The 27,827-nt window shown below is 36.9% G+C and overlaps 1 protein-coding gene across 24 annotated transcripts in view; it reads left to right on the top strand.

Moving 5' to 3' along the window:
• The window catches only part of NCOA3 (nuclear receptor coactivator 3), a 63,942-nt gene that overhangs the window by 3,926 nt on the left and 32,189 nt on the right, over positions 1–27,827 (top strand). For 7 of the 24 annotated variants that reach the window (XM_015647393.3, XM_015647392.2, XM_015647394.2 and 4 more), the window contains 5 exons: positions 4,023–4,062; positions 15,545–15,624; positions 22,000–22,086; positions 22,985–23,149; positions 27,526–27,633. In XM_015647393.3, the coding sequence (XP_015502879.1) occupies positions 27,545–27,633 (89 nt within the window). In that variant the 5' untranslated portion in view covers positions 4,023–4,062; positions 15,545–15,624; positions 22,000–22,086; positions 22,985–23,149; positions 27,526–27,544. Of the gene's footprint in view, positions 1–1,982; positions 2,057–4,022; positions 4,063–11,420; positions 11,486–15,544; positions 15,625–21,999; positions 22,298–22,984; positions 23,150–27,525; positions 27,634–27,827 lie in introns of all 24 variants that reach the window. The other 17 variants (XM_015647377.2, XM_015647383.3, XM_015647386.2 and 14 more) reach the window with 15 other exon arrangements.

The following is a 27,827-nucleotide window of genomic DNA, read 5'->3' as shown; positions in this document are numbered from 1 at the left end:
TGTGTGTGTGTGTCTGTGTGTGTGTGTCTGTATGTGTGTGTGCGTGCGAGCGCGCATGCACGCACATAAACAATCAGTATATGGAAATGCTACGTTGGTATTTTTGAATCTTATGGAAGAAGTGGTAAAGGTTCAAAATTAATTTCTTATATTAATAATGACAATTTTAAAATGGTTTTCCATTTTTGGAAGCTTACATCTTAAGAGGATGATTTCAAACAAAAATTTGCAAATTCTTTGCTGGTGATTTGGATATGCTTTTCAGATATTTTCCTCTATAATAATTTTCCTTCCCCATAAAGGTTAGGCTAGAGAGATTCGGTGGAAATATGGAATCATTACTTGGTTTGCAGTTCTTTTTGTGCTCTGTCCATCTTTGCTGCTGCAATAAACTAAAGCAGACATAGCAGCATCTTTTGTTATAGTATCCTCCTGGTTTTATCTTCTGTGGCAGCCTTTTTGGTATTCAGAGTAAAGATTTCTGGCTCAATGGGCAGGAAGTCGGTCAGCATACCGCTTAACATTCTTAGGTTGTAGTTGAAAGAATCCCCTCCTAATCAGTATTTCAAGAATTTATCTAGTCATAGACTCAAAGATAGCGCTAATGGCATCAAAAGGAAGAGCACTTTATCTGTGAATTGTTCACTTGATTAAAATAGAACAAAGCCAACATCTTCTGTTAACCTAGAATGTGATCCTCCCCCCCACTCCCTCCTCATTTAAAAGGAAGGCACTTTCTCTAATCAGTGCACAGAAAACTGAAAAAAGAAAGAATTTTCCCTGGCTGAAGTAGCTTTCAAAGACTTTTGTATTACAACTGTAGGTTTTCTGTTGAACCCCCTAATCTTTGGTGGTGTATGTTCAAGGCTAAGAATAAGATTTGTAGAGGAGAGGTGTAGAATTAGTGCTAGCAAACTTGCCAGACTTGTATTGGCTGTGTGAGAGACAATAAGGGGGTAGCAGGGATGATGAGTGGGATTCAGAAACAATGGAAAATGAGTGCAAATTTGAGAAAGTTGAAGGAGAGTGATCACTTGATCACTCGATAGGAACAGGGTAGCTTGTGTTATCATCCACCGTAACTTCTGTTCAAATGTACAGCTAGGAGGTAGTTTTATCAACTGCTTTGTCTTCTCTTACCCATCTACGTCTCTGTAGCTGAACCTCAGGTGACCTCTATCAAGATTAATACGTAGTATGATAATATTTCAGATTGGCCAAGAAATGCTTTTGGTATATGAGCAAAACTTTTTCTTTCCCCCTCATCTTAGCTCCACTTTATAGCAATGAAACTTTTCCTTTAAACTAAAGAGTCTGTCTAGGCAGAATTGTAAGGTCGTTTGAGCAGTGTATTTGAGAGAGGTTTTTAAAAAGCTTTTTAAAAACAGTGGAAATTTCCAGGCTTCGTGAACCAAAAAAAAAAAAAAAAAAAAAAAAGCTTTTAGGGTCTGGTTTAATAACTGGTGCTTTGCAAGAAGAGAAATATGAAAAGGAACCGCAGACATTCTGGATGTCAGCCTGAGAAATTTTCCACTGTTTCCTTTAATAACATGCAGGCATGCTTTTATTGCTGGAATTTCAGTTAGGAATCCTTTTCTGACTGAAACTTCAAGCCATTTGGTGAGCAAGTGCTTGCTGAAAATCAGTTGTCACGAAATAAATTCTGATATGCAGAAGACTGTGCATAAACCACTGTCATGCTGGGTATCAACTACTGATTATATTCAGTTTCTTCTTTTATAGTGTGTTAACTGTTCCTAGTTCTACATGGTCACTGCTAGGTGACAATACATCTTTTCTTGCTTCCGATGGTAATTCTAGACCAACATTTCCAGTAAGGACTCTGTGCTGCTAAGCCAGAAATCTTAATTATCCTATCTTTAATATACGAAGGAAGAAAGACGTTAGGAAACCCATCTTTTGTAAAAGAGTTAAACTTAAAGACTATTTAATGGTTATTTTAAAAATTATTGTAATTTCAGATACAATGGTGAAAATCTAACTGAAAGGATCTAAAGGTTCAGCCCCATTTGTCTGCCTTAAAGCTCTTTTCTGTGTAAGTTGCTCTTGTTTACTAAAAGCTACCTGACCTTTCTTCAAGATGTAGAGGACTCTGTACTTGGAATGTATCTTGTCTTTCTGTCACTACAGATATTTATTGTTGACTTACGCTGTTTTGGGGTAGGGCCTAAAGAATCCTTCATATACTAGGTTGAGGTTTTTGTTTTCTTAAATGCCAGGGTGTGAGCTAAGCTACTGTGTTGTGTAAAAAATAAGCAACGTCACACCAGACTCTTGTCTTTCTAGTATTAATTGAAAATGTAAAACCAGAACCCTTTATATGCATGTTAATGGAATTTTGTCTTTTAAGACAACGTAGTGCACTTCCACAGCTCTCAAGTCAAGTCAGGGCCATTGTGCTTCTTTTTATGTTACCTCTCTTTGTTGGGCTACTTTTTTTATTTTTTAATAATTATATAAAATTTCAACATCTGACTTCCTGACTACTCTAATCCTTTCTCACATATTAAGTTACTGCTAACGAGAATGCTAATGACTAAAGTTAAAAGCAGAGCATGCTGAACTTGACATGAACCTTAATATCTTTTCCAGCTTATGTAAGGATTGTATTGAGATGTGTACTGTTTAATTAGTTGCTCACTGATTAGAAGTACTGAAATTACTGCCATTGCTTTGTATACCTTTTTTATATCTTATATGTTTTTGTATATCTTATATAAATTTGTTACTTTACAAATTTGATGCAAAGTTAAAGCTTAAGATGGAATTTCTAAGTATTAGTGAGACTTTTTCTTCCTGAAGGCAAAAAAGTATTGCTGAAGACATAAGACAACTGAAATACATTTATTGTCAAAGCCTAAAACCAACTTACTTCGTTTGTTTGGGCTTTGGATAAAGCTAGGGTGGCAGACGAGGTGTTTCACTGTAGTGCTACATGCTGCAGCCTTACAGAAGTTCCAGTGTTCTTTGGGGTTTTTTCATTTATCTTTGTTCTGTTTATTGCAAACTCTTTTGTTGACTTAACTGGTACGTTTGCTAAATGCTTGATAGAATTAAGATTGATCTTGACTGAAACAATTCTTCACTGAGCAAAAGTTTAATGCATGAAGATTTGGTCAACTTAAAGAAAAAAACTCAAACGCTTCTTGTTCTGGTAGTAGGTTCTAGTTTGGTTACCTCTCATATTTTATTCTTGTCCTCTACAAATGTAGATTTGGTAACTACAGGTAGTAATTCCAGTCAGAGTGGCCACTGAAGAAGAAACCATGGGGGTTTAAGAGAACTTTATTTTCAGGGTGACTGACTGGATATATCCCTACCACTTGGTTTAGGAGACTCTTCCTTGCTCCAGTGATGCTTTGGTCTTTATTCCTATTGTTTTACCTAGGGAAGAAGAGGGTGTGCTATAGCCAATAGATCTTTATTCAATTTTCCTCCACTCAGTAAAATAAAAAATAAATCTGAAATAATTTTTCTGTCAAAATGACAGAACAGTGCTAAGTAGGGCTCCAAAAGTTGAGTGTTGTCAGTGAAGGAAAGGATTAGAAAATTGAAAATACTTCGTTATAATACAGTCATGCTATGCGTTCCTCATGCATATATGTATTTCTGGTATATGCAGTATCAAAGAGTATAATGGACTATATTTCTCAGTATTTTTAATGAGACACAGAATTTCCAGCATTTCTCTCCATTTTTTTTGTATGTTTGCCTTATGGTATGTGGCAGATCTATACAAAACCACAAGTGTAATGGAAAATCAACAGGAAGAAAGTGTTTTCTTCTTCACTCATTTCCCTTACTGTCCTTATTATCAGATGGCAGGGTTAAAAATAAAAAAAGGATACTTTCAGATAGTGTATAGCTGAACTACAGAGCTGACAGCCACAGAATATCCAGCAGCTAGGAGACTGGGTCCTTTTGAGCTGGGAAATTCCTGAATGGTAGATTGAAAAGTTTGAGGGTATGCTAAAACACATTCATATGCTTTTTTTTTCTAGGCATTTCTACTGGTTTCTGCTGTAGCGAATACAGTGCTAGGTAAGTTTTCTATCACAACTACTTTGTTTTCTCTGCATCAATTCTTATAAACTATTGATATTTAGGGAATGAAAAAAGGGCGGAAATAACTTCAATTCTCTTAGAAAAAGAAAAGATTTTTTTTAATGGTCTGTGTTAATATGGTATATAGTTTGCTGTCTTCCACCTCACTTAAACTTGAGGAAGTGCATGGTATGACCTGGCCTTGGTATGTACCGTGGTAGCTAACACTCTTAGGCTTTTGGGGAATACTTGACCATTAAAGAATGCTCCTTCTAAGATGTGGGATAGAGTGTTAGCATCCTTGTGTGTATATATCTTCCTTTGTTTTTTAATTCTCTCTATTGCTGGTACTAGAGTTTTCTTCTTCCTGAAGTAACCAATAATTGTTCTGAACAAAGTATTTATGTTATTTTGAAAGACCGGTGATGAAATGGGATTTCTTAGCTAGATCTGTCTGGTTGCAGTGCAGATATAATGCAAATCACTGTTGGGTATTGTTTGTTTGAGATTTGGTCATAGCTTCTGGGGTAAGCAATTTGGCCTTTAATACTTGATTAGATTGAGATGTCAACTTCTATACCTGTTGCTGGAGAGTAGTGAAACTGAAAACCCATCTGGACATTGTATTCAGTGGGATTTTGGCCTCAAGAAAGGAAGCACCTACTTCGGAATAATCTCTTGTCATAAGTTCAACCTCTGTGCTCTGCAGTTTAGCAGCTGCCCTGAAATACAGTTCAGGTGAGCCAGCTTGGTTAGAATAAGGTAGGGTTAAAGCAAAATCAGGAAAATGAAAGGAGACAGTTGAAGGCAAACCTTTGGAGAATGATCTCTTCAAAAGACAGAAGAATTTGTGGGTTTTTTCAGATAGCTGTGCTCATCAAAACGTTACAGTTCCTAAGCCATGTTTTGCAGACAGATGACACACTGAGGTAAACAGTATGAGGTGGAGACAAGTGATAAATAACTTTTGGTCCTGACTGGATGCAGGCACTTGTCTGAGCATATTGTCTGTCATAAATCTACTTTCAACGAAAAAAAGATCCCATCAATTTTATTCTTTAAGAGGATTAATGGTATCAGGGTTAAGTTTTGTATGCTTTTTTCTTGTGTTCCCTTCATGGTGTGTTGTGATCATCCTGTTACTGTTTGTACACTGTTACTTCATCTGTATGAGAATCTAACGAGTTTTTGTACTGATGAAAGCTCAGGAGTAGGTAAGGCTTTGTAGGCTTTTGAACTTTCAGTGCACTGTTAGATTCACTGAAAGTAAGGTAAAAAATACTGGACTTTAAAAAGAGAAGGTATTCTATGCCCAGAGACAACTACTAGTAATCTTTCTCCTAATAATTTTGACAGAATATAAAGAATATAAACTTCTGACTGTGGCCTCCCTAAACATAACTTCCCATGCTGTGTGGGATGTACTATAGCAGGTCATTCACTCATGAATGCAGAGTGGCATTTACTGACAAGAAAACACATTGCATTGATCGTGCTTCATAGCTGATCTTCTCCAGTTGTGTGACATAAATGCATGACCGTGTGCTCCTCATTTAGTTACTGTGTTTTATTTGCTTATCAGATGCTAATATGACAACTTTTCTGTGCAGAGATGTGACTGAATACTAATTTTAAAGATCAAACAATAGCTCTCCAACTCAGAGTTTGGTTGAGTGTTAGATACAATTGAGTTGGTCTACTTGTATGGGAACTAAAGAAAAAGTCACATAAGGATAAAGTAATAACAAAAAAAATCTACAGCTCTGTCCTGGAATTTCCACCAATGCAATATATAAGAATACATAAAATTTGCTTCCTGATGATGTGAAGCTGCACAACTGCTTAGCCATTTATCTATAAACAAGGAAGGACCTGGCTTTGAAAACATTATAAATGCTTTTGGCACTTGGAGAGGAAGGATATCATCCCATCTGGTTTTGGTAGTCACTGGCCTCTTATACTAACTTCCAGAATGGCTGCTAATCTTCCTAAAATTACTTGGAATTTCTATGCTAATGTTGCTGGTGTCATTTTTGAGAGTTCTGCAGATAAACATTAGTGTTTGAGAAGTGCCATTTGTATAGAAACTTTCATGAGTAAGACTGATTTTCTGCCTGCTTGAGGAATCCTTGGGAGCTTAATGTGAGATTCATTGAAAAATGGCTTTTTAATGAAGATACTGCTTCTTTAATAGAACATGACAAAAACTAGAAGCATAAGTTTTTTTATGAAATGGAAATTCCTTGTAGAGAATAGAAAAGTTTGGACCAGAAAAAAACCCAGAGGGCACTGAGAGCCTTATTCAAAAGCATGCCATTTTTTCTCGTGAAGGGGCGGTGAAAAAAGATCCTTGGTGGTAGGAATGAATGTTGTGGTCAGGATTACATACTCTGTGTCCAGTAAAGATGAGACTGTTGATGTATGTATGCAAGATCTAAAGCATACATGATATTAAGAAAACATACCTCTTAGATCAGATCCAAAAAGAATGTGGTAATGTATCTTAAAATTAAACAAAGTAGGATCAGTTGTAATGTTACTTTCCTGTCTTAGTGGCCTATTGTTGTAAATGGTTTATCTCAGTTATCTTGTGTACTACATCCCAGTTTATCTCTGGGCTGTAGTACATAATTCCCTGATGACAATGTATTATTGTGTGTAAAAACTCATCACGTAACTATGCTAGCATCAATCCAAACACCGTGAGCAAAGTTAGTGCTGGTTGGACATGGTTTTGTTTAGTCAAGTATTAGAAGTCTCTCCAGTTAAGGGTTCCGTAGGCCATCTAAAAGTGGTTCCTGTGTTCAATCACCATTTATAAACCGAAATTTAACTTGATGCAGCTCGTAAAGCTTGCCTATTGCCCTTTTCTTGTAGGCCTTCGATGAGACTCTTTGACTTTCCAATCTCTAATACCTCTCTGTGTGGTATTACTCTGTTTTATGTAGCGTTGAACAAAGATACCAACCTTTTCCACCTAGCTTAATTTTTAAATAATTGAGCTCTTAAATCCAAGATTTTATTTGACCAGAAATATGCATACTACCACCATAGCTTTGTTTTGAGCACTAAATTGTAGCAGATGCTTTGTGATAACCTGACTCTGTTGTGGAAGGATTAATTAACCCAACTGGGGAAGGGAAATTCTGTTCTGTTCTGTCTTTATTTTGCAATTTCACTGAAGGTGCTCTACTCTACTAAACTCTGTTCAGTATGAATGAAATATGGTAAGGAATATGAAAAATAAATAGGGGAAAGGGATCCTAGTTAATGGAATGCTTAAATATGTTGGTATAATATAGGTAAACAACTGATTTTCCTTCAAATATTGAGTGGTAAGCATTTTTGCTGATCTAAATGAATACCTGTTGCATCCAAAAAAAAGTGTACCTGAATATACTCAAACTTAATCAGATTTTAATTACAGCACTGACCTTGAAACATTTCCATATTTCTAGGACAAATTGGGAATGTCACCTTTGTATTAGGTAGCTGTACTTATTCCTTTCAATTAAATAAATCATATATAAACACTGATGTTATGCATGGAAAATTTGAACTATTTTGATTCCCTTTCTTCAGTAGCTTATTTTGGTGTTAGTAGTTTCTGATCTTGTACTCTCAAATCTAAGAGTCTAGTTATGCCAATAACTCATTAACTTCATTAACAGGCCTTTAATTATTATTATTAGATCAGCAAGTACCAAGATCTAATCTTAAAAACAAAGAGGCTGTGTGTTTTTTCAAGAAATTTAAAAAATAATCTATTTTAGTAGCATGATGGAAAAAGATACTAAGCAGGATTCTCAAAAGTATTCTTAAGACACCAGGCAATTAACTCCCCTTAAAGGCAGTTTGTGTGAGTTTGAGTACTCACACAGTATGAAGCCCTGTAATGGATAGACGCCTTCCCCCCTACCCTCTCCCTACAGCACTCAAACACTTCGTCAGAATATGAATCTACATTTTTGAAAGTGTAATGCTTCCAATGTAACACACTGACATTAATTCTATAACTTAGTTCTTGTGCAAACACATGAATGAGTGTTCGTAAGTACTGCATCTGCCGACTAGCAACATGTGCCAAAGGCAAGGCAATGTGTTTTATAGAGTATATTTCTTTCATGGTCGTGGACCCACCCTCATTGATGGATGTAAATATATTCCATCAGTTAAACTGGTGACTTAAATTCCAGCTTAAAGCCAGCTCTAAAAGAATGTTCTCAGTCAGAAGTTGTGATCTGTCATAATCAAGACAGTATGTATCAGTGTTGTTTACTCTTCATTGGAAAAAAACTGTGTCCTGAATTGAATGTCACTGGAACTCTGTAAGTACCCATACCGGGCAAAGGCCAAGTTAAGGTACAGGCCATCAACAAACTTCAGATTTCCATTTATGAAATGATTGTCTACTGCTGTGTAGCAAATTGGAAGTGATTGCTGTGCTACTGCTTATGAGACTTTGTGTGGGACTAGCCCCCATCAGTTTACAGAAATTACTACTATAGCGTTATTTGTCTGTTGTATCATCTGTGCAGTGCATTGTTTCAGGAATCTGTTTAAATTAAGAATGTGAAACATGGATTAAAGAAGCGTTGAGAGGTGGATCTGACAATACTGTTTGAAGTTTTTTGAATGACTTCACATCCTTAGTATTTTCAGTGTAAGTTTTTATATGTCTTTAAAAAGCTTATGGAAAAAATAGTATCACTTGCCATAAGGAAATTTCTTCTCTGTTAGCCAGCAAGGTAGTCATTGAGCAGGGTGCCAGTGTGACCTTGGTCACTAAATTGAGTGCGTCTTCTACATGGGTTACTCACTGGAGAGGCAGGAAAGCGGGTTTTTAGCACTGTTGGCTGAGACTTCCAGCTACCGTTTCAATTGAATTAGGAGGGAGGTAAGGGTGGCCTTTGCTATGCCCTTGTTCCTGCTGCTGCCTCATGCTTTAGGGGGGTGTGTATGGGTGTGGGAGTATAACCTAGAAAAATGTCCCTGTTCACTGGTTACTGTGCTGCCAGGCGCTTTTAACTGCTTTGGCAGGTTTATAGAGAAGTTCCTCTTGGTCTTGGTAATATAGTGATAAAGCGTGCTCTGTTCTGTCAGCATGGAGGAGCTGTGCAGCAGCAAAGCTAACTTGGTTAGATAAAATACTTGAGGCTCTTGGCCACTGGTTTAAAACAAAACTGAGCATGGTCAAGTACTTTAAATAAGGCATTTACCAGCTATACAGGCATCTTCATTGGACCAGCAAGGTAAAGTTCAGTTTGTTTAGACATTTGAGCAGTTTCTCTTCCAGAGATTTGACCTGGACTGAATAAAAGGTTACACTTTGTTCAACAGAATTATCTGCTCGTTTCTTAAATGTCTGAACCGAAAGGTAGTTCTGAAGCATATGTCAGAGACAGGCATTAAAGAATTAGAACAGGCTGCTGTGACGGAAAATGTTAGGCACCCTTAACCACAGATGTAGTTGTACCTGCAAAGGCACTGATACGCTGTAGTCTATTTTTCTATTTTAGGCAAAGGTGCCCACCCAAAACTAGCAAGGTTGCTTTCTTTTTACTGCACCAGTTTGTCAAATTTAATTTTCATTCAGTAGATCATCCTAATTTCAACCTGATATGAAACATCTGTTGCAATGCTGGGTGTATCAAGGCTGTTTGATTAAAGATGAAGTGTACTAAGTTGAGGGTGAGTGTGTGTATGTCTCTGTGTCCCCAGATGTCCTTGTGCAAATGTCTGTTGATGTATGGTTTTAAGTGTTTTTCAGCAATAGATTCCTTCCACCCTGCTGCCAATGTGGTGCTCCAAATAGTAGAAAAAGCAAAAATAATACTATTTCTGCTTGGTAGGTTCTTATTTGTACAACCTGTTAGTTTTAACTAACAGGAAAAACTACATCTGATTGCCTAATGCATAATGCAAATTTGGCACGTTTTAAAAACAACTTATTTTAAAATACCTCTACGGGACTTAAAATATCTTTACACATTACAGGTGAACACGGCTTACTTATAATTGTTTTTGTAAGCTGAGTACAGTCTTGAGAAACTGGAAAAATGTATGCTGTGGACTTCTGTAAAGAGCTTGCATGCTTTACCAAAATGTGTTTTTCCTAAATGTCTTCAGAATAGGACACTGTGGATTGGGTGGAGTCTCACAGTTGCACTAGGAGTGAGACATGCTGTTAATTCAAGGGTGGTTTCTTATTAGCTTAATGAACTGCATGATAAAACACACATAGTAAAAAAAAAAAAAAAATGCATACAGTTTAGTAAAGGGTCCACGGAATTAGTAATTTTTGCTGTCTCACTGGTACATCGTTGTGAATCTTGTTTGCTTGGAACTGTAATTATACAGACTCAGACTTCAGTTATTGGGTTACTTATGTAGTGATGTAGTAAAAAATTCCAAATTTTACTCAACTTTTGTAATTGGTATATTTCTGGAGACAGTGCTAGCAATTGCCAGTATTGTCTTCCCATCCCCCAGCTTTTGAGTCTAGTTTGCTTGCAGCTGTACTAGTAGGCATCTTTCTTTCAGGAAGTGACCTTGGCTTGTATTAATCAAATTCGGAAAACACAGAAAAGCTTCTCGGTAACGTGCTGACTTGATATAAAATTTTATAGTATCCATTTTCTTGTAAAATGAGGCCATCCTAGAAAAAGGGAATTCGTTGATAATATCTTACTGTAAAAGAATTTCTCTAAAATGGCATGGTATTCAGAAAAGGCAAAACAACAAAACCAAACTGCAATTTTTACTGAGAGGAATGTACTGAGAGCTTTTTATAAAAGTAGTTAAGTCTTAAATTTGTATTGGCAAAACTGTATCTTAATCTAGCTCAGATATGAAAATACTGCATTATTTGGTAGCATTTTCTGTGGTGTCTTTCCATTTTTGAACTACAGTAGGAAAACTTAGTAGTAGGGCATGAACTCAATCAGCTAAGATCTTAGGATGTCTTCAACTTTCTGACTTTACGTGTTTTAATCACTTCCTCTGTCTTTTGTTAGCAGCACTCAAGGCATTAAACTTAACTTCAGGGTAGCTGCATTAAGCTGCCGGTGTGCCTATTTGTGTAGATTAAGAGAGGAATCTACCTGTGTCAGTTCAAGAAATCACTGTTTGACCTTGCCCACCAGCTGGAAATAGGTTTTCTTTGGCTGCTCTGGAGTGGCTGACTATTCCTGAAGCAGGTTTTAAGAGGTTTTGCATGATAATTTCATTGCCAAAAACGATTTTGTGAACTGAGTCGCAGAAGTATGATTTGCAGAAGTATGATTTACATAAGTTAGATTGGCAGTGTTTTCAGCTGGTATAGCTGTTTTGTAAGAGTCCTTATCCTTTTTCAGGACCTGTTTAGAGGTCTGAGACCAGAGTATCTTTCACCATTACAAGGTGCACTTTAACATCCTGGGTAAGATAATTTATTGATTTTGAAACTGCATGTTGATGGTAAATTAGCAATAACTGTCTACCTCTTTCTGCTTTGTTAATCATACTCTTAGGTTACGATGCTAAAGAATTTGCCTGAACTACGTTTTACATACTTCCCTTCATGCTGTCTTGTATTATAGTATCTGCTGCTGCATTGAACTGGGAACTCTAGCCACATCTTCAAAAGAGCTTTAGTCCTCTTTCTTTTCAAGACCAATAAAGGGGTGATTAATCTGTTGGTCTCCTTGCTTAAGTGTAGCTGGGTATTGACTTTTTTCAAGTTCAAATGGGTGCCAAAACACAAGTATAGATCATTTCATTCAGATTTGCTGTCATCAACATTTTCACCAATCTCCCAGAGAAACAACCTGGTGGCAGCACAGATTTTGGGGTACCCCACCATGGAATGGTTCACCCAGGTATGTAGTTCCTGAGGTGAAAACTACATTGTTAGCAATGATACAGTGGGACAAGAAGCCTGTTCTATGCTTGTGCTCTAGTTCTGTAATAACATGAGTGAAGATGCATCTCTTGTTTTCAAATGCTAAACCAAGATAATCTATTACAAATCTCATGTCCAGAGAACGTTTTACTTTTTTGTAAAGTTTTTTGTTTTCCTTTGCTTTTGCTTGATTTCTTTTGCAAGACTCTGAAGACCTGAGGATTTTTGTAGCCAAGAGGCATGAATTCAATGTGCACCCTTCATGGAGGAGATGATGTCCTGTTTTGCAGTCAGGACCTCTAGAAGCAGGCTATTATTAGTGGTACTGTGAGGACTGGGCAGCAGTACTTCTGGAGCTGCCCAGCCTTATGCCACAGCACCATGGATTCCTTGTTTGACGCGAAGCTAAGTAAATTACTGCAGCTCTGGACGGCGCATTCAGAATCTTTTGTGATAGTTTTGTGTTGGTGCTCTCCCTCCCCTTTCTCATGATCGTTCCTGTTTGCCAGCACAAACAGGCAGCTCACAGCTGTAACACCTCCGGAGTTAAGTAATGCTTTGATAATGCCTAGTATCAGTTCTAGCCCTTCGTTTACTGCGGTGGTTTTCAGCTAAAGCGGGGTAAAGGGGCTCTTACTTCTACAGGTCTCTACTTCTGCAGGTCTCAACTTCTGACTCGCTGCCATACTGTTTCCGACGTCTCCCCTTTCCTTTTATTTCCGTGATGAAAGCAATGCTCAGTCCGGAGGAGGCTGCTGGGCGTTCTGCTGCTCGTTCGAAGGGAGGGGAAAGGGAGGAGATGCCCTTCTCCCATACTGCCCGCTTCCTGGCGAGGGCGGGCCGGGCCGCAAGGAGTTAAGGGCCGCTGCCGCCCGCGGTTCTGTCTGGAGTAGTCGCACGCTTATTGGTTGCAAAAAGGTGAAATTGAAACCACGGTAAACTTTTGACCCTGTAGCAGTTCTTGTGGAACGCCTTCCCCTTGCCAAGAGCAGAGGGCTTCTTTCTCCCCACCCCTCCCCTTTTCCTGTATTTTTTCTCTGTGATCGTGCTGTGCTGCATGTAGCTTCCCTGAGGGAGGGGGAGGACAAAAACAAGCGAGTAGTTTGCTTCCGTGCCGCTAACGGCAAAGGCGGAATTTGCCTTATCGGCTAGTACCGCCTATCTTCTAAAAGTCCCATTGCTAAACAAGTAGGAGCCCATTTTTGGGGGGTTTACAACATGTTTCTGTATGGTTGAAGAAAAAAAAATCCAACTAATAGCGACCTGCAAATTGATGCTGACGATCAGGGCTAATTAGAAAGTGGGGAAGGGAGGATGAGTCATCGGTACGCTGGTTTCAGCGAGCTCGGTTGCTTAATAAACATGTTGAGTTTTTTTAAAGATTGAAGTGGTGTCTCCTTACTGAATTCCGACGCTGAAATGTCTCAGTATTACTACTTAGTTCATACTTCCCTGGATTAAGTACATACTTACCTAACTTAACTACTTTTCTATTCTGCATCTTCCTTAAACAAGAAAACCCCCAACACCTCAGTCTGAGAGACAACTAGTGTCAGCTGAACTTCACTGCCAAATTACGAGGTGCTGGGGGCTCAGAGAAGCCAATGTTAGAAATTTTTACTTAGGGTGTGTGACTCCAGCAAATTCTGGGCCTAATTAAGGTGTGTGTCGTTTTCATACTATGCAGATTTATCACAAGCCCGAAATACCTGTGGCCAAGAAAAATCACTTTCCCTGTGTAGCTTTGCCAAATCAGACAAATTACAGCAGCGTTACATTTCCGATGAAGTATGAATAAATGTGTGTCTTTTCACTGACAAAAGAATTGCTGACTTGATTACTGCATTTTCTCCCTCACTAACTCGTAGGCACAGGTATCTTGTGGCCTGCTCTTGCTGGAACATCAAATTTACTGAATGTTAAGTGCCACTTAATCAAGGAGTCACTCAGCACCTTACCTAGAGATAACATTCAGAACTCTTCTAAACCTGATGCATGAATACTTCAGTCTGTTGTTTTCACATTTTTTCTCTCCTCTCTTGTTCTTGCTAACAGTTTAATCGTATTTCTATAGTGTGTTCATTTTCCTAATTAGAGATTGAGCTGGGAAGTAACCCACAACTGCTGTGATTTGGACTCCTTAAAAATTCAGTTCTGTAAGCATTTTAGTGGTTAAGAAGTGTTAATACAGTAGGACAGAATTGCGGCGGTTCGGTGTGGGCTGTTCTTGTAGTGCTGCTGTTCTTGATACAGCTTTTTCTGGGAACTGGGGAAGTCTCCAGAAGTATTGCCAGCATCACAGAGGGAACAATGAGTATTAAATGATTAATAGCAGATCCTCTGCACCCTCATATGTGCAATTCTCCTTGCACCTGCAAAAGAAATATGCGCTCACAGTGATTGCTTGTGGCCTCCCTGTTTATTCCAACTAGTGTTCCTAAGCAGCAGCTATTATATAGTTTATTTTTCCCCACTCCCTGTGATTCTTTGTTCTGTCCTCCCTGTGCTTGTATAGGTCCTGTCTGCTTCTCATTGTCTGTTTTATGGCAGTTCACAGTGGAGCTGCAGTGAAGCTGCACATCATGTTGCCTATCACAGGAACATGGAATAAATGCTCTTCTAAAGGAGAATGAGTAACAACTGTCAGAAATGAGGAATCACTTCTGAACTCTATTTTTGAAGCATAATTTAATGTGTTTTATGCTTCTCTTGAACAGTTGCATGGTTGCATTGTGATAACGTTTTGTGTACGTGCCTTTTAGTGAGAAAAATCCATTAACTCTAAAATTGTTGCTACACATGCCAGCAGTAGGGTGGTGGGAAACCGGCAAAGAAAGTAACACTGATATTGAAGCTACAGAAGGACAAATTTCGCTGGTCTTGTAAATCCTGTAATTTCAAAGGACCCCACTGGCGGGGGTGGGGGTGTTTTTGAAGACCATTATTGAGAGCTAACTGCTGATAATGAAGTATCACTAGTGTTACCATTTCCTGTAATGAATCTGTCTGGAAAGAAGGGTATCATGGATACTGTGAAGACATTTTGTAACCAAAAATTATTAAATGAGCAGTCACAATCTGAGAATGTGTGTTGACATTCCATCCTGCTTTATTCTGTGTGTTTATTCAGAGTAGATCTTGACGTCGGTTTCATCTCCCCATATTCCACAATGGAGTCTTGCCAGGTGTTTTGGAGCTGCCCTATTAGAATTTTCTCCCCCACCACAATTTCCACACGGTGAATGAGAAATTTGAATAGAAGTTCATGCCATGGTGCTTTCATCTATTTTTTCTCTATCTAGAGTAAGCAGTTTTCTATCTAGAAAGCAATTTTCTATCCACTTTTTTCTAAGCAAAAGGATGGAAAGGATGGATTTAGAGGAAATTCTAAAGCTCATCGGGACTACTATTGCACGCTTCAGACTTCTGCTGGTTTATTAAGGCTTGGCAGTTCCCCCTAGATCAGCTCTTTACTGTCATGTTGGCATAAATGATGCTGAAAAAGAGTAGACATGTAGCAGTTTGACCTCAGACTTTTGTTTGGTTTTAAAAACATTACCGTTGTATCTGTCTTTTCTGCTTTTATATCCATTTCAGTTGGTGGTGAAACTACCTGCAGTGCGATGGTTCATCATGAGATGCAATAAGTGGCTTTTCCTGAGCTTCTTCCACAACAGGTTTGTCTCAAAACTGTGCTGTGCACATCCTTGTTGCAGCTTTTCAGTGATGAGTGAACTCTTGGTCTTCTGGAGCAACAATGGCTTGGGTTTTTGGATTTTAAATGCTTTTTTGAAGAGCATTTTTTATCTTTCAGGTTGCATTTGACTTGGTTTGAAGTTGACTATGTCCATTCTGGTAGAAAGTGTATATTACAGCTTTATATGTAACTTGATGAGAGATTTTTAGAAATACTTCCATTCATTTCAGTGTCATGATGTTTGTGTAACAATGTCCTACTTTGGAAGTTAAAATTTGAAAACAGTAAACGTTAGACCTTGGGTAGATGTTGCCTTGTATAATGCATTATATTCAGCCAGTAAAATAGAAACTACATTTTACTGCACTCTCTTTTGTGGAAAACATAGTATGTATTGGTTGGCAATGCCTGACAGCTGATATTTCTCAAGGCTAACATGAACTTTACTCATTCTTACATTTTTAAGCAGCTTTCAAAGCTCTGCACATACACAAATGTTCCCATGAACTTTATTCTATCTTGCATTTTTAAGCAGCTTTCACAGCTTAACGTTTATACACACATTCAGCATGTCTTACAGCGTTGAGCGTTTTGTTCTAGAGATGTTAACTCCTGCTAAGATGAGAATACACTCACAATGATTTTCATTTATCAAATTTACTCACAATATAAGCATTTTATAAACTGGCATTGTAATGTGAAAAAGTAAGAATAATGTTTAAAGAGTAAAAATACTTTTTACCTATTAAATGTTTTAGTGGACTTCAGACTTTCAGTACAGGGGATTATACTAAATGCATGATACACTCTTAGAAGTATACATTTTCTAGAAATCATAAAATCGAATCTATTAAAAATGCAGTTCCTTAGTAGAGTAAATGCTTAAGCTTCTCTTTAGGTAAATGGAAACGCATGTCAGAGAGAAGATACATTTTCTTTCCAGGGATGACCAATTTTTCTGGGAGCCATTTTGGCTTCATGGTTAAACAGTTCATGTTCATTGGCAAAATAATAAAAAAAAAACTTGTCTTCCTTGTTTTAGATGTCATAAAAAGTTATGTGATTGTTTTGGAATGTTAGAAACTCTGCATGTAATTATTCTTGTCTAATAATCCTCTTGAAGAGAAAAATGTCTGGAAGAAATTATTATTTTCATGTTTTTCAGATTTTCTGTCAGTCTGCATAGTTTGCTGGTTTATTTTTAGACTTAGAGTTTCCTGTTACTTAAGTAACTTGGTGTTGTGCTGTGTTGATCACAAATGTTGGCTGCCAAGTAACTCAAGATTGAAGGTGATATAAAACTAGAATGGATGAATATGATTGTGATTATCATAATTTTAATTGCTGATCAATGGTGAAAGATACATTTTTTCTCCTTACTAATATGCTTAATAAAAACATCATACTAACATTTACTAGCATTCATACTAAACCTTTCAACATGGAAGATACTTCAGATGACATAAGAAATAATTTTCTTTTTTCTTTTTTTATATTATGAAATAATTTTCTTCTTCAACTAATATCTAAGTTGCCAAAGATGAAAGATAAATTAGTATCTGAAGCCAGTCTGGAATTAAGCGTTTGCTAAACCAGTTTGTTAAAAAGTCAAGGTTCAAGATGAGATTTCTTTGTTCCTGTTAGGAACCAGCAGGGTTTTAAACCTTAGTTAATCTCAAATACTCCTAAGAGGCAGAATGGATTCAATGCATTTTCTGTGTTATTTTGGATTGACAAAGGTAAAGGCCAACATGAAGAAATTTTCAGAGGTATGACTTTATTCTCTCTGAGTGCCTAGTTTATGCCTTTGTCCACTGTCTCCCTAGCTGATTTCCTGTTTCTGATGTGCTACTTAAACACCTTTTTATAATCAGCTGTAGTTAGTGCAAGGTGCAGTCTTCTGGTTTTTTTACTCCTGTACTTCCTGTTTCAGTTAATTTTCAGTTCTTCCCATATAAACAAGCTTTCCACTTTTTAGATGCTAACCTTTTCCCTGTGGCATCCCCTTTAACTTTCTCATAGAGCCATGTAGGTAATTTTTTGATGTTCTCTGCTCCAGAAGCTATGTAGGTATAACAGCTATTATCCAGAATTCTTGAAAACTTGAGAGGCAGCATCATCTCTCTCTCTCTCTCTCTCTCTCTCTCTGTTATTGCAATACAGTCATAAGAGGGCTGCTGTAATCACTTTTCTGTCTTGAGGGCTGGGGATGTCCTCACATAATGTCTAGAGATGTGTAAATTGATATTCCACACTGTTTCTAAGCTGCATGTTGTTCTGTTAAACACAACTAACCTCCTAAGACAATTACACCATCTTTCACAATTTCTTCGTGTGCACAAGCAGTAACTAATTAATTTGCTGCCTTCCTTTTACTTTTCCTTTCCCTGTTAAAACTGTTTGATGAGATACTGGTTTTAATAGTTTGAACTGGTGCTACAAATGATGTGATGTAATGAAGAAACAAATACAACTTTGTAATGTGCTAGAAACTTCAGAATATATGTCTCACACTGTGTATATGTCTGTTTAATGAGGGAAAGTCTTTACTTATGTTTCCTTTTCTTGTTTCTGTGTGTGTTACACGACTGCTGCCTGATTAATCTAAAAATTGAATTCAGCTAAGAAATCCAACAAGAAAGAGACTAATTTAGTTATTCCACGTGGCTTTCTAACTGCATTTTACAATATTATTCACATCTTCATGTTACAGAAAAAAAAAAGGTTTGCAAGCCTTCCTCCCCCACAGCTCCATATAGCTGTATAAGGCTCCTATTGTCTCTATTCATGTTGAGATGTCACAGATGTGTACACTCTTCTGGGTTCTTCTCTCACATGAAACTCTAATGACCATTCCTCCTTTGATTCCTTTCTCAGGCAAATTGGCATAGGCTATACAAAATGAAATTTAGGTCACAAGTAATTTTTAAATTATTCTAGTTGAGTGAGATTCTATTCTACTAGAGGAAGATTTAGCTGCCAGTATTTGTATACACTGGAAATCTATGGCAAAATATGGCAGAAGATGGTTGACTTAAAAATATCACCAATGGGGAGTGCAGTTTTAGTGTGAAATGTAACTGTGTAATATAATTTTAAAGCTATATTTATGCTATCCTGAAGATTAAAGGCAGGTGTATTCACCTGTGCTGTTAAAACAACTAGGAGTATTAGGGATAACTAATTTGAAAAAAAATACTTTTAATTTTATGTATTTTAATTTCAATATGAACATAGACATTCCTGCTCTATTTTGAGACTAGCTACCCCCGATACTATGTTTCCTGTCTGTCAGAGGACAGGAAACATGGTATCGAGACAGTGAATTTAGATTTTAGATCTTGGCATAGATGCAGCTTTCCTTGAAGTACAGGGAACACCATATGTGTTTCACCTCTTGATTCCGTACATTGAGGCGTCATGGTAGACAATTTGTATTTGCTCAGGGAACATATTAGTTGCACAGATATACAAATGGTTTAGTTGAGCAAGCAGTAGCAGTGGTCTTCCATCCTTAAAAATTATCTTTCTGGAACCAAGATTTACTTTTTTCATGGTCTTGAGATAGGTTATTTATGTATAGAAAAAACAAGCATTTACAGAAACAGGAAACTGTTCTGAATTTTGCACTACATGTCTTGTACCAACATCCTTTTATGTTTTTTTACTTTTTTTCCCAGCACTCAAAAGGTAAAAAATCTGTCCATGCAGCATAATTTCTAGTTGTTTTATAGGATGCTGGCACATTTAGCTAGATTAGTTAAGGTGCTTCTTGTTACTGTTAGTTGTGTTGAATTCTGTTCCTTCAAATACCTGTGCCCTTGAAAGGATTGTGTATTTCAGCTGGCTGCAAATTCATGACTGCATGCCACCCAGTTTCTGGCACTTTTTTTTTCAGAAGGTGATCAGTGCTTCTGTCCAGTACTAGAGGTTTGGTAGTGCAGCACACTACGTTTCTTGGAACTGCCTTTCAGTATTTAGGAAGAGGGGCTGAAATTATTGTGAGCATATTCTTACAGAATATAATAGTGGTGTTCTGTTGTTTCCTACTGGTTATGTTGTTGGAAGTCCCATTGTGGAAACCCAGACATCACATCCTGTTTCTTTCTTTCTGGTATTTGAGCTAGAGATTTTTCTGTTTCTATATATGTATATATTCAGTAAATTTTAAGTTGTTTTTTTTTAGAATAACTGTTTACCACCTCTTTTTGGATACCTAAGTCCCTAAAGACTTACCTATGTTAAAAACACTCTAAATATATTCTACAACCACTTGACTGAAGCCATCAGCTGTATTGAAAGCCCAAATTACCTCTTCCAGCAGAGTGGCTTGGAAATTAGTCAAGATTGAAAACCCCCTTCAATATTTTCTTGGCCTGCTGTGTTTGAGCATATAAATTCTCACTGCCAGGATCATTCAAATAAGTAGCATGGCTGCATCATGCCCAGTTGGCTTTTCCTTGCAAAAGCTATATCCTGAACAAGCACATCTAGCCTGATAAGGTAGTACCTGTTCATAGCTGAGCTCTGAGGACAGCAGTTGTTCTGAGGCTAGAATGCAGCTCACATATCTTTGGAGCTCTGATGAGATGCAGTGGCCACTTCAGCACAGTGCTTTGTTTGGAAGCTGACAAGTGACAAATTCTTACAAGTGTTTGGCAGTGTGTGGTGAAGGCATAATGATAAAAAATAGTCATTTTTATAACAGTGGGTTCACTGGGGCCCCACTTTTCTCTGTCTTACATTTTGTTTGCTGTTAACATGGTCCTTTATCTGTTGTTCTGGCTGGCAAACCAGGATGCGTAGGAAGCAAATTAACAAGTAATGACACTCCAAAAATAGATATCACACATTATTTATCAGAGGAGCGGGAGACAAACTGATATGGTCTGAAAAATCAGTCTCCCTAAGATGGAATGTGCACTATAAAATGAATGTGTGTGAAATTAGGAATATTTAACATGTTGCAACAAACTGTGCTTCACTGGCATTATAGATGGCACTTTTTTTTTTTCTTTTTAACTGAAAATGCTGCTTCAGTGAAGTCTCTGGGTCATTTATCAAATGACCTATCAAATCACCTTTTTGTCTGTGAGAAGAATGTGGGAGGGAGAAAGAGGTGAGAATGATCAAATGCCTATGTTTTGGAATAGTATTTTATTAGTTACTGTACTGATGGGGGAAGTGCAGGATTAGCACAGTGGTACATCAATACAACTAATATAATTTCCTGTTTGCTTCATCATATAAGTATAGGTGCTTTCATCTCAAAAGGTAATGAAAGACTTTTTAGTATAAACTAGTTACAGTACATCAAAACCTCTTTATTTACTCAGTGTGCATGAGTGTCTGTTTCAGTAGTTTGTTACATTGCACTTTCAGATTCACAAAGCTGTAGTAAAGGTTCAGTGGCATTTTTTTATCTGCTGCATTTGCCCCTCCCTCAGATGTTTAAAAATATGTTGATCTTTTAAATGAAATTTTAATTTCATTTAAAATGCATTGTATTCGGGTTCTTTTTTTAAATAGGCACATTGTTTATCTCTGAAACATTTAAGGAAGGTTGCAAATGCTACCATTTTTATGTCTTTTAAAAAGTAACCACTGTGTTTACCATATCTGGCACATTATATATAGGTGTATTTTTAACCCAAACACAGTGTAGTGTGTTCTGTCTTTAGGTGTCTGTCATATTGTTGTTGTCTGTGACACAGGTAACAATATGACTTGTCACTTAGCCATCTCATCCAGAGTGTAATGTAATGATGTTTCTTTATGTGTTTTAAAAGTTGGATCAAAAAACCTGCCATATGTAAACTTAGATTTGGTAGCCAGGCTGTGTTGGATGCTAAGTTTCTACATGATGTGAATTGATTATCTTTGTATAATCATCCCGAGAGTGGGGAAATCAGTTAAAGGTCATTATGTTGAGCTCATTGAGATCAAAACATGCTGAATGATGTTTTCATTTGAGCACTCTTGGGTTTTGGTCGAGCAGGCTTTAGACAGGAAATTGTATGCTCATGTGTTGAAGGTTGGACTGACATTGTGAGATCTGATGGGGAAGCTGACTGCACAGCCCCAAATGCCAAGCACTTAGTGCATGTCTGTGCTTTGATATAAGCACCCTAATAACCAAAACTAATTAATGTGAAGCAGAACAGACCACAGTGTTAAAATAAAAGATTTTTTTTATTTAAGATGTTAAGCAGTTGGCTAATACCTCTGTATTTAGAAGAGGAGCATGTGGGTTTAGAGTAGGGACAACAGAGTTGAATGGTCAACTGTTCAACTGTATAGCAGAGATGACAGTTACCTGAAAATACCTATTATATATTTTTTTTTTGTTTTTCAGGATGTGACTTAAAATGACTTCTGATTCTGAAGGTCCTCTGAAAAATATGCACTGCTTGAATGTTTGCTAAGGACTCGTAAGTAACTAGTAAGTAAGGACTAGTAAGTGATCTCACATTTGGACTATATATACCCGAACACTTTTAAAGCTACAGTTTAGTATATGAAAAACATGTACTTAAAAAAGGAAAAGGAGGAGAGGGAAGAAAGAAGAAAAAACCCAGCTTACACCAAAAACCCTACTGCACCACTGCCAGAAAGTGAAATTGCTGCTTATAATCTTGTGGATCCCTGTCTATGTAAGTGGAAACATCAGTTGCTTCTGTGGTCAGTCTTAGAGCAAAAGAATCTGTATAATATTGAGAATATTTTGAATCAGAAGTTTCACTGGAAACCTTTGATATGTTTTTACATGTATTTGAGGGAGATACAAAGTTGAAATAACAAATTTCCACTAAATATACAGAGTTGCAGAATGGAACGTCTTCTAGTTTTATTTTTTATCAAAATTTAAATATTGCAATCTGCATCTTGCAGAAATGTGTGACTTGTATCTTGATTTTTAGGAGGGAGGATTATATTTACTATTTTAACATTATATACAATCTTAAAATGATCCAGGGCATCCTCATGATTCATTGAAATAAACTTTTTAGATTTAATTCTTTGTAACTGGATTAATGAGTAATGCTAAGCTCTGCTTAGTCAATTCTTCAAACAAGAAATCAGCTCAGACAAAAGAGCTTCCAAGGATGCAAGATACTGCTAGTACACATGCTTAATATAGGAAAAATTTGGTGGTTTCATGGGACCAGCAAAGTATTAAAAATGTTTTCATGCAAAAAACATGATTTAAGAAAATATTTTGGATATGTTTTAAATTAGTATTGTATAGCTGTGCATTTTGGAGGGTTTCTGTTTCAGCAAAACAGATACAAAAACTAAATCTGAAGCATGTAATTGTTTTTATTTTTGGGCCCTGCTAGGACAAAACCTTACTTCCCATGTGCTGTTTGGTGAAGAGGTCTTCCATCTACCAGCTACTGAGGACAGGGGCACACTTGAGCTGGACAAGGAAAAGAGTGCATTGAAAGACTAACAGGAAGCAATCTAAGGGATATGAAGTTAGTAGCTTTCCAGATTCTGTGGGGGTGAGTCGAGTAAGACCAGGGAAGAAATAGTTATACAAAACTGAGAACTTTCTTCTTACTGTGCTTAGTAATTTCAACATCCTTTTGGCTTGAATGCTCAGTAGGAAATGGCCTGAGGAACTTTCTCCATTGCAAACATACTGTATTGTTGGTATGTGCATTGTTTTCTTGTTACTCCAGGGTGGAATTTTAGAAGACGATGGATTTTGCCCTGTCAAAATACTGAAACCCTGGCAGGTTGGACACTGCTACTCATAAATGCTCATGATTTTTTTGATTTCTATGATTTTGTTTGGAGGGCTGTAGATATGTTGTTGCAATGGATGGATTAGTAATTACTGAAACTTACCTGCCGTCTACAAAACCCAGTACCTCTACAACAACTCATTTCGCTTTTCACTGAGAAGTGAATAGACCTGACATATGAAAAGTATATGGTACATTGCAAAGGGTATAGGCATGAGCACCTTAATAATCAGCACAGTTATTGCTGAGCAAGAAGATCTTAGTTTTTTGTTTTCTTGCATTGAGAAGAATGTTGGAAAACTTCAGATTATACCTGAAAAGATGTTGCAAATAGTCATGGAAGTTTGGAAAAATTTTGCTCCAAATATTGCTGCCTTTGGTTCCACTCCACTTGATGGGGCTAGGAGCATCATGATATAGTGGTTCATTATTCCTACAATCAATGGAATTGAACAGTACCTCTGAAGGTTTGCTTTGAAGACTTTGTTTTGGGTAATTTGTACTGATCTGAAATTTACTAGAATTTCCTGTATTTGCCCAGTTTTATGTAGTAACTGAGCTATTCAGTCAAATTAAGCTAGCTTTCAGATTTATTTTAATCATGCAAATAACAGAAAGAATTTCACTTTAATTCTTTTCTTTAAGAAATGCTTCTTTTAGGTGTGTAATAATGTGTGGTGTATAACTAGCAGAGAAGTCTTTGTAGCCAGCATTAGTGCTTCATAAGCCAGAAATAATGTTGTTGCTTCTTAGCTCAGAAAGTAAGTTTACAAAGATGCCTGTGTTAATTTATTTCCTTTTTCTTTTAGTAGTAAAAATGTATAAAAGTTTCAACTTTTTAAACCTCTGTTTCAGAGCTGTCTTTTGAAATAATTAACTTCAGGAAAACTCCCCAAAACCCCCAAAATAGCCTTCCTTTAGGGAAAACTTTTTAGCCTATTAGAAATTACAGGTTCATCTTCAGTGAAAAAATATAGCACCTGGTACTTTTAAAACTGGTGATTTCTTTCATTATTAACTCACTGCATAGTAGCTTCTTTTGCAAATACTTCCTGTAGCTGGAAAATTAATTTGACTGTTAACAATTTGTTCTGTAAATCCATCTGTATTGGGAAGCAGCTTCTGTCATTTCCTTAGCTAAACAGTTAGAGTCATTCTAGGCATGACCTGCCTGCGCAGCTTGTAATGATATTCTTAGGGAAAGGAAAATACATGTGCAGCAGCTCTGCAGCTTCAGGGCTGAGTGAAGTACCACCAGCTACTTGCGTGTAAGAGTAGGGAAACAGCCTGTGCAAATTACTGATTTTTCCTTCCTTGTCTAAGCTCCTATATTTATCATGTTTCTGAGAAAAAAATGTACTAAATTTTGGTTTTCGATTTAATTACATTGTGAAATTATTTACATATATTATACACAGTACAAGTAGATGTTAAACCAAAAATGACATTTTTATTCTAAATCATTTAATACAACCATGTAACCTTCAAAATTATGTTAGAGTGAAATGTCCTAGCTCGAATTTTCAACTGCTTAATGTGTTTCAAATGCTTTCTTCTCTTAAGCAGAATTTACTCTTGGCTTCAGACATACTTGCTTTGTCCACACCCTTCCTGAGCTAGCCTTAAGACTTGCATTTTAAGCTCTTCCTTTCTCTTTCCACATTAGCTCTTAAACCTTCAGCTCTGTCTATACTCAGCCTGTAAATGTAGTTCCAGGGAGGAACTGTAATTCCTGGAGTAACTGGAAGTGTGCACATGTGTCACCCACAGCATGAAGATGCAGCCTCAGTGGTGAGGTCTGTAGACCTAAGACCTTGAGTCGTACGTAATGCTGAATATCAGCTTCAGATAATCAACTGCATTTTGCATGATCATAAGCTGTTTTTATCTCTGTTTTCCAGCTGCTTACTTGTTCAGATGAGTAGTTTTTCATTCAGCTGCATAGTTGAAGTATGACCCCTGCAGTTGTCCGGTTCTGTACTGTCATCTAGTGGCCTAACAGTGTATTCTTGAGCTTCACATAAAATAGGCCACTATGTATGTATTAGGGAGGTCTTTGCCCTAGATAAAGGTCTTCAGACTTGCTCTTCCATCTCTCTATTGGGTTTGTCTTATACATTCTGTTTCTTTATCAAATACTTATATATAAGACCAAGTTCTTATCTATACTGTTCATGCCTATACTACAGAGTTAGGCATCTTCTGTAATTTTTTATTTCAAATGGAAGAATATATTTGCTGAGTTTAGTTCTGATGCCATTTTGAAAACATGTTATCCTTCCTTTTGTAATGCATATCAATTGGCATGAGTACTGGCTATGATACAATTTTGTGTTAAGCATTGTAACATTTTCTTAGGTGCAAAGAGAATTTGTACTTTAAAAAGATGCCATTTTATTTCTGGGCTTTTTACACATTCTAGTCCTCTGTCCTGTCTAGCTTTCAAAATTTAGTACTGATATAAGAAGAATGTTCTTTTGAATTCTCCACATGTAGAATTAAAAACCTTTGTGCAAATTTGTTCTTGTTTGTCTTTGTCCTTTCAGTTTAGACTTTAGAAAAAACTAAAGCAGATTTTTTTTTTCCCCCCACAAGAAGCTAATAAGCAAAAATTCAGGCAGTTGGTCAGTCAACATTAGTAACCTCTAAAGTGCTACACGCACTCCTTTTTTCTTTCTTAGGTATCTTGTCCTGGAAGCAGTTAGTTGATTGGGTGCCCTTTCTGAGGGGTTGGTTGTCTTTGCTGCAAGGATACACTGTTGACTTGTGTTTAACTAACTTCTTGTTCAACAGGGTGCTGATATTCTGTTTTGCAGAGCTGCTTGAGTCAGTTGGCCACCAGCCTCTGATAGAAGATACCCTAACATAAACTTCATTTAGTTCTGTCAGTTCCTTGTCACATGTCATCCTAGGCCAGCTCCTTTTAACAAGTGTCATAATGGTAGTTTTTGCTTGTGGAGTCAAAGAACTTATTATGTGAACGATTTCTTAGTGCCTGGATTATTTTATGCAAAAAGGTTCTCTCTGACAAGTCTAGGTCTATTAACTAAGTATTTAGCACCATTTATTGCCACTGCTGTATAGGGTGAAGACTCCAGTCTGAACTAGAGTGCAGTAAATTAAATTTACATGTAATTTGGAAATTTCTGTAAAAAGGATAAAATAGTACCAAATTTCTAACTGCCTAGATCTGTTTTGTCTCACTGTAGTACAAAAGACCAAAACCAAATTTTTTAGATCATTTTATAGTTCTAGTTATGTTCTAAAGTAGTCCAAGTAGATACATAGCATAGATCCATTACATTTTTTTCCTCCCTCAGTGTACTGTTGATTCTAGCATAGCAGGACCTGACACGGTGTTCTTCTCTCGTCTGTGTCTGTGCTCCTTTTTTCTCTTGGGAGTGTGGGCAGAGGAGCATCATATATATCTAATCCGCCAGGTTTGTTTAACCTAACTAGACTTCAACAAAATCACCTGGTATTTTATCGGATTATGGCCCAATCTTTGCTGTGGGAAATTAAAGAAGGTTGAAGTCTTTGCTTGCCTTGGCCTCAAAGTTTTAGAAAACTGTATTGATTTTAGAAGGTTTAGCAAGAGATGTGAAAACTATAGTAACCTGTAAAGGTGATAATAGTAATCTGTTGACTTTATGCAGAGATGGGTATGAAATTCCTGTAAGCGCCCTGGTTTACTCCTAAGGATGAAAATTATTTGTTTCTGGAACTGTGTTTTGGTATAACATTAATTTATTCATTTCCTTTCAGGTTATTTAGATATGTGTTTAAATACTGAGAATCTCTTTTTTCAGATGAATTGGAGCTATAGAGTGCTCCCAGTTCAATGGTGCAGATTTTAAATATCTCTGAAAAAAATTAAATGCATTTTTAACCTTTACTTTTGCTTACAGGGATAGAAAGCATTAATAACCTATGTTTTGGCTAAATACAGGGTAGATTTTAAAGAAAGGTAAGCAAATAATATTTTTTAGTAGCAAAAGGTTTATAGATTTGCATTAAGAAAATTCACTTGTAAATCTGATAAAAACAAATTACTTATCTGGATAAGTTCTCTGTATTTTAAATTAGTATTTTGAGCATTTCATTCACAATTATTATTTCATTGCTTTTAGTTGCTGATGCTTGGTCAAGATGAGTGGATTAGGAGAAAACTCCTTAGATAGTTTGACTAATGAGTCAAGGAAGCGCAAGCCGTTGACTTCTGATACACCAGGTGCAAGGTAGGTGTATATGGAATTTTCCTGGTTTTAATGAGTTTTTAAAAATGCTTTCCAAATTTGCATTGCAATTTAGAGTAAGTTTTAACTAAGGAATTTGTCTAGTTGGAAAACTCTCTAGGCCAGCTTCTGTTGTGAAGATAGGTAACTTTACTATTAGGTGTATATATGCCAAAGTTGATGAACTGTGCTTTATA

The sequence above is a fragment of the Parus major genome, chromosome 20, assembly GCF_001522545.3.
Source record: "Parus major isolate Abel chromosome 20, Parus_major1.1, whole genome shotgun sequence".
NCBI lineage: Eukaryota > Metazoa > Chordata > Aves > Passeriformes > Paridae > Parus > Parus major.
This window is presented reverse-complemented; position numbering and strand designations above follow the sequence as displayed.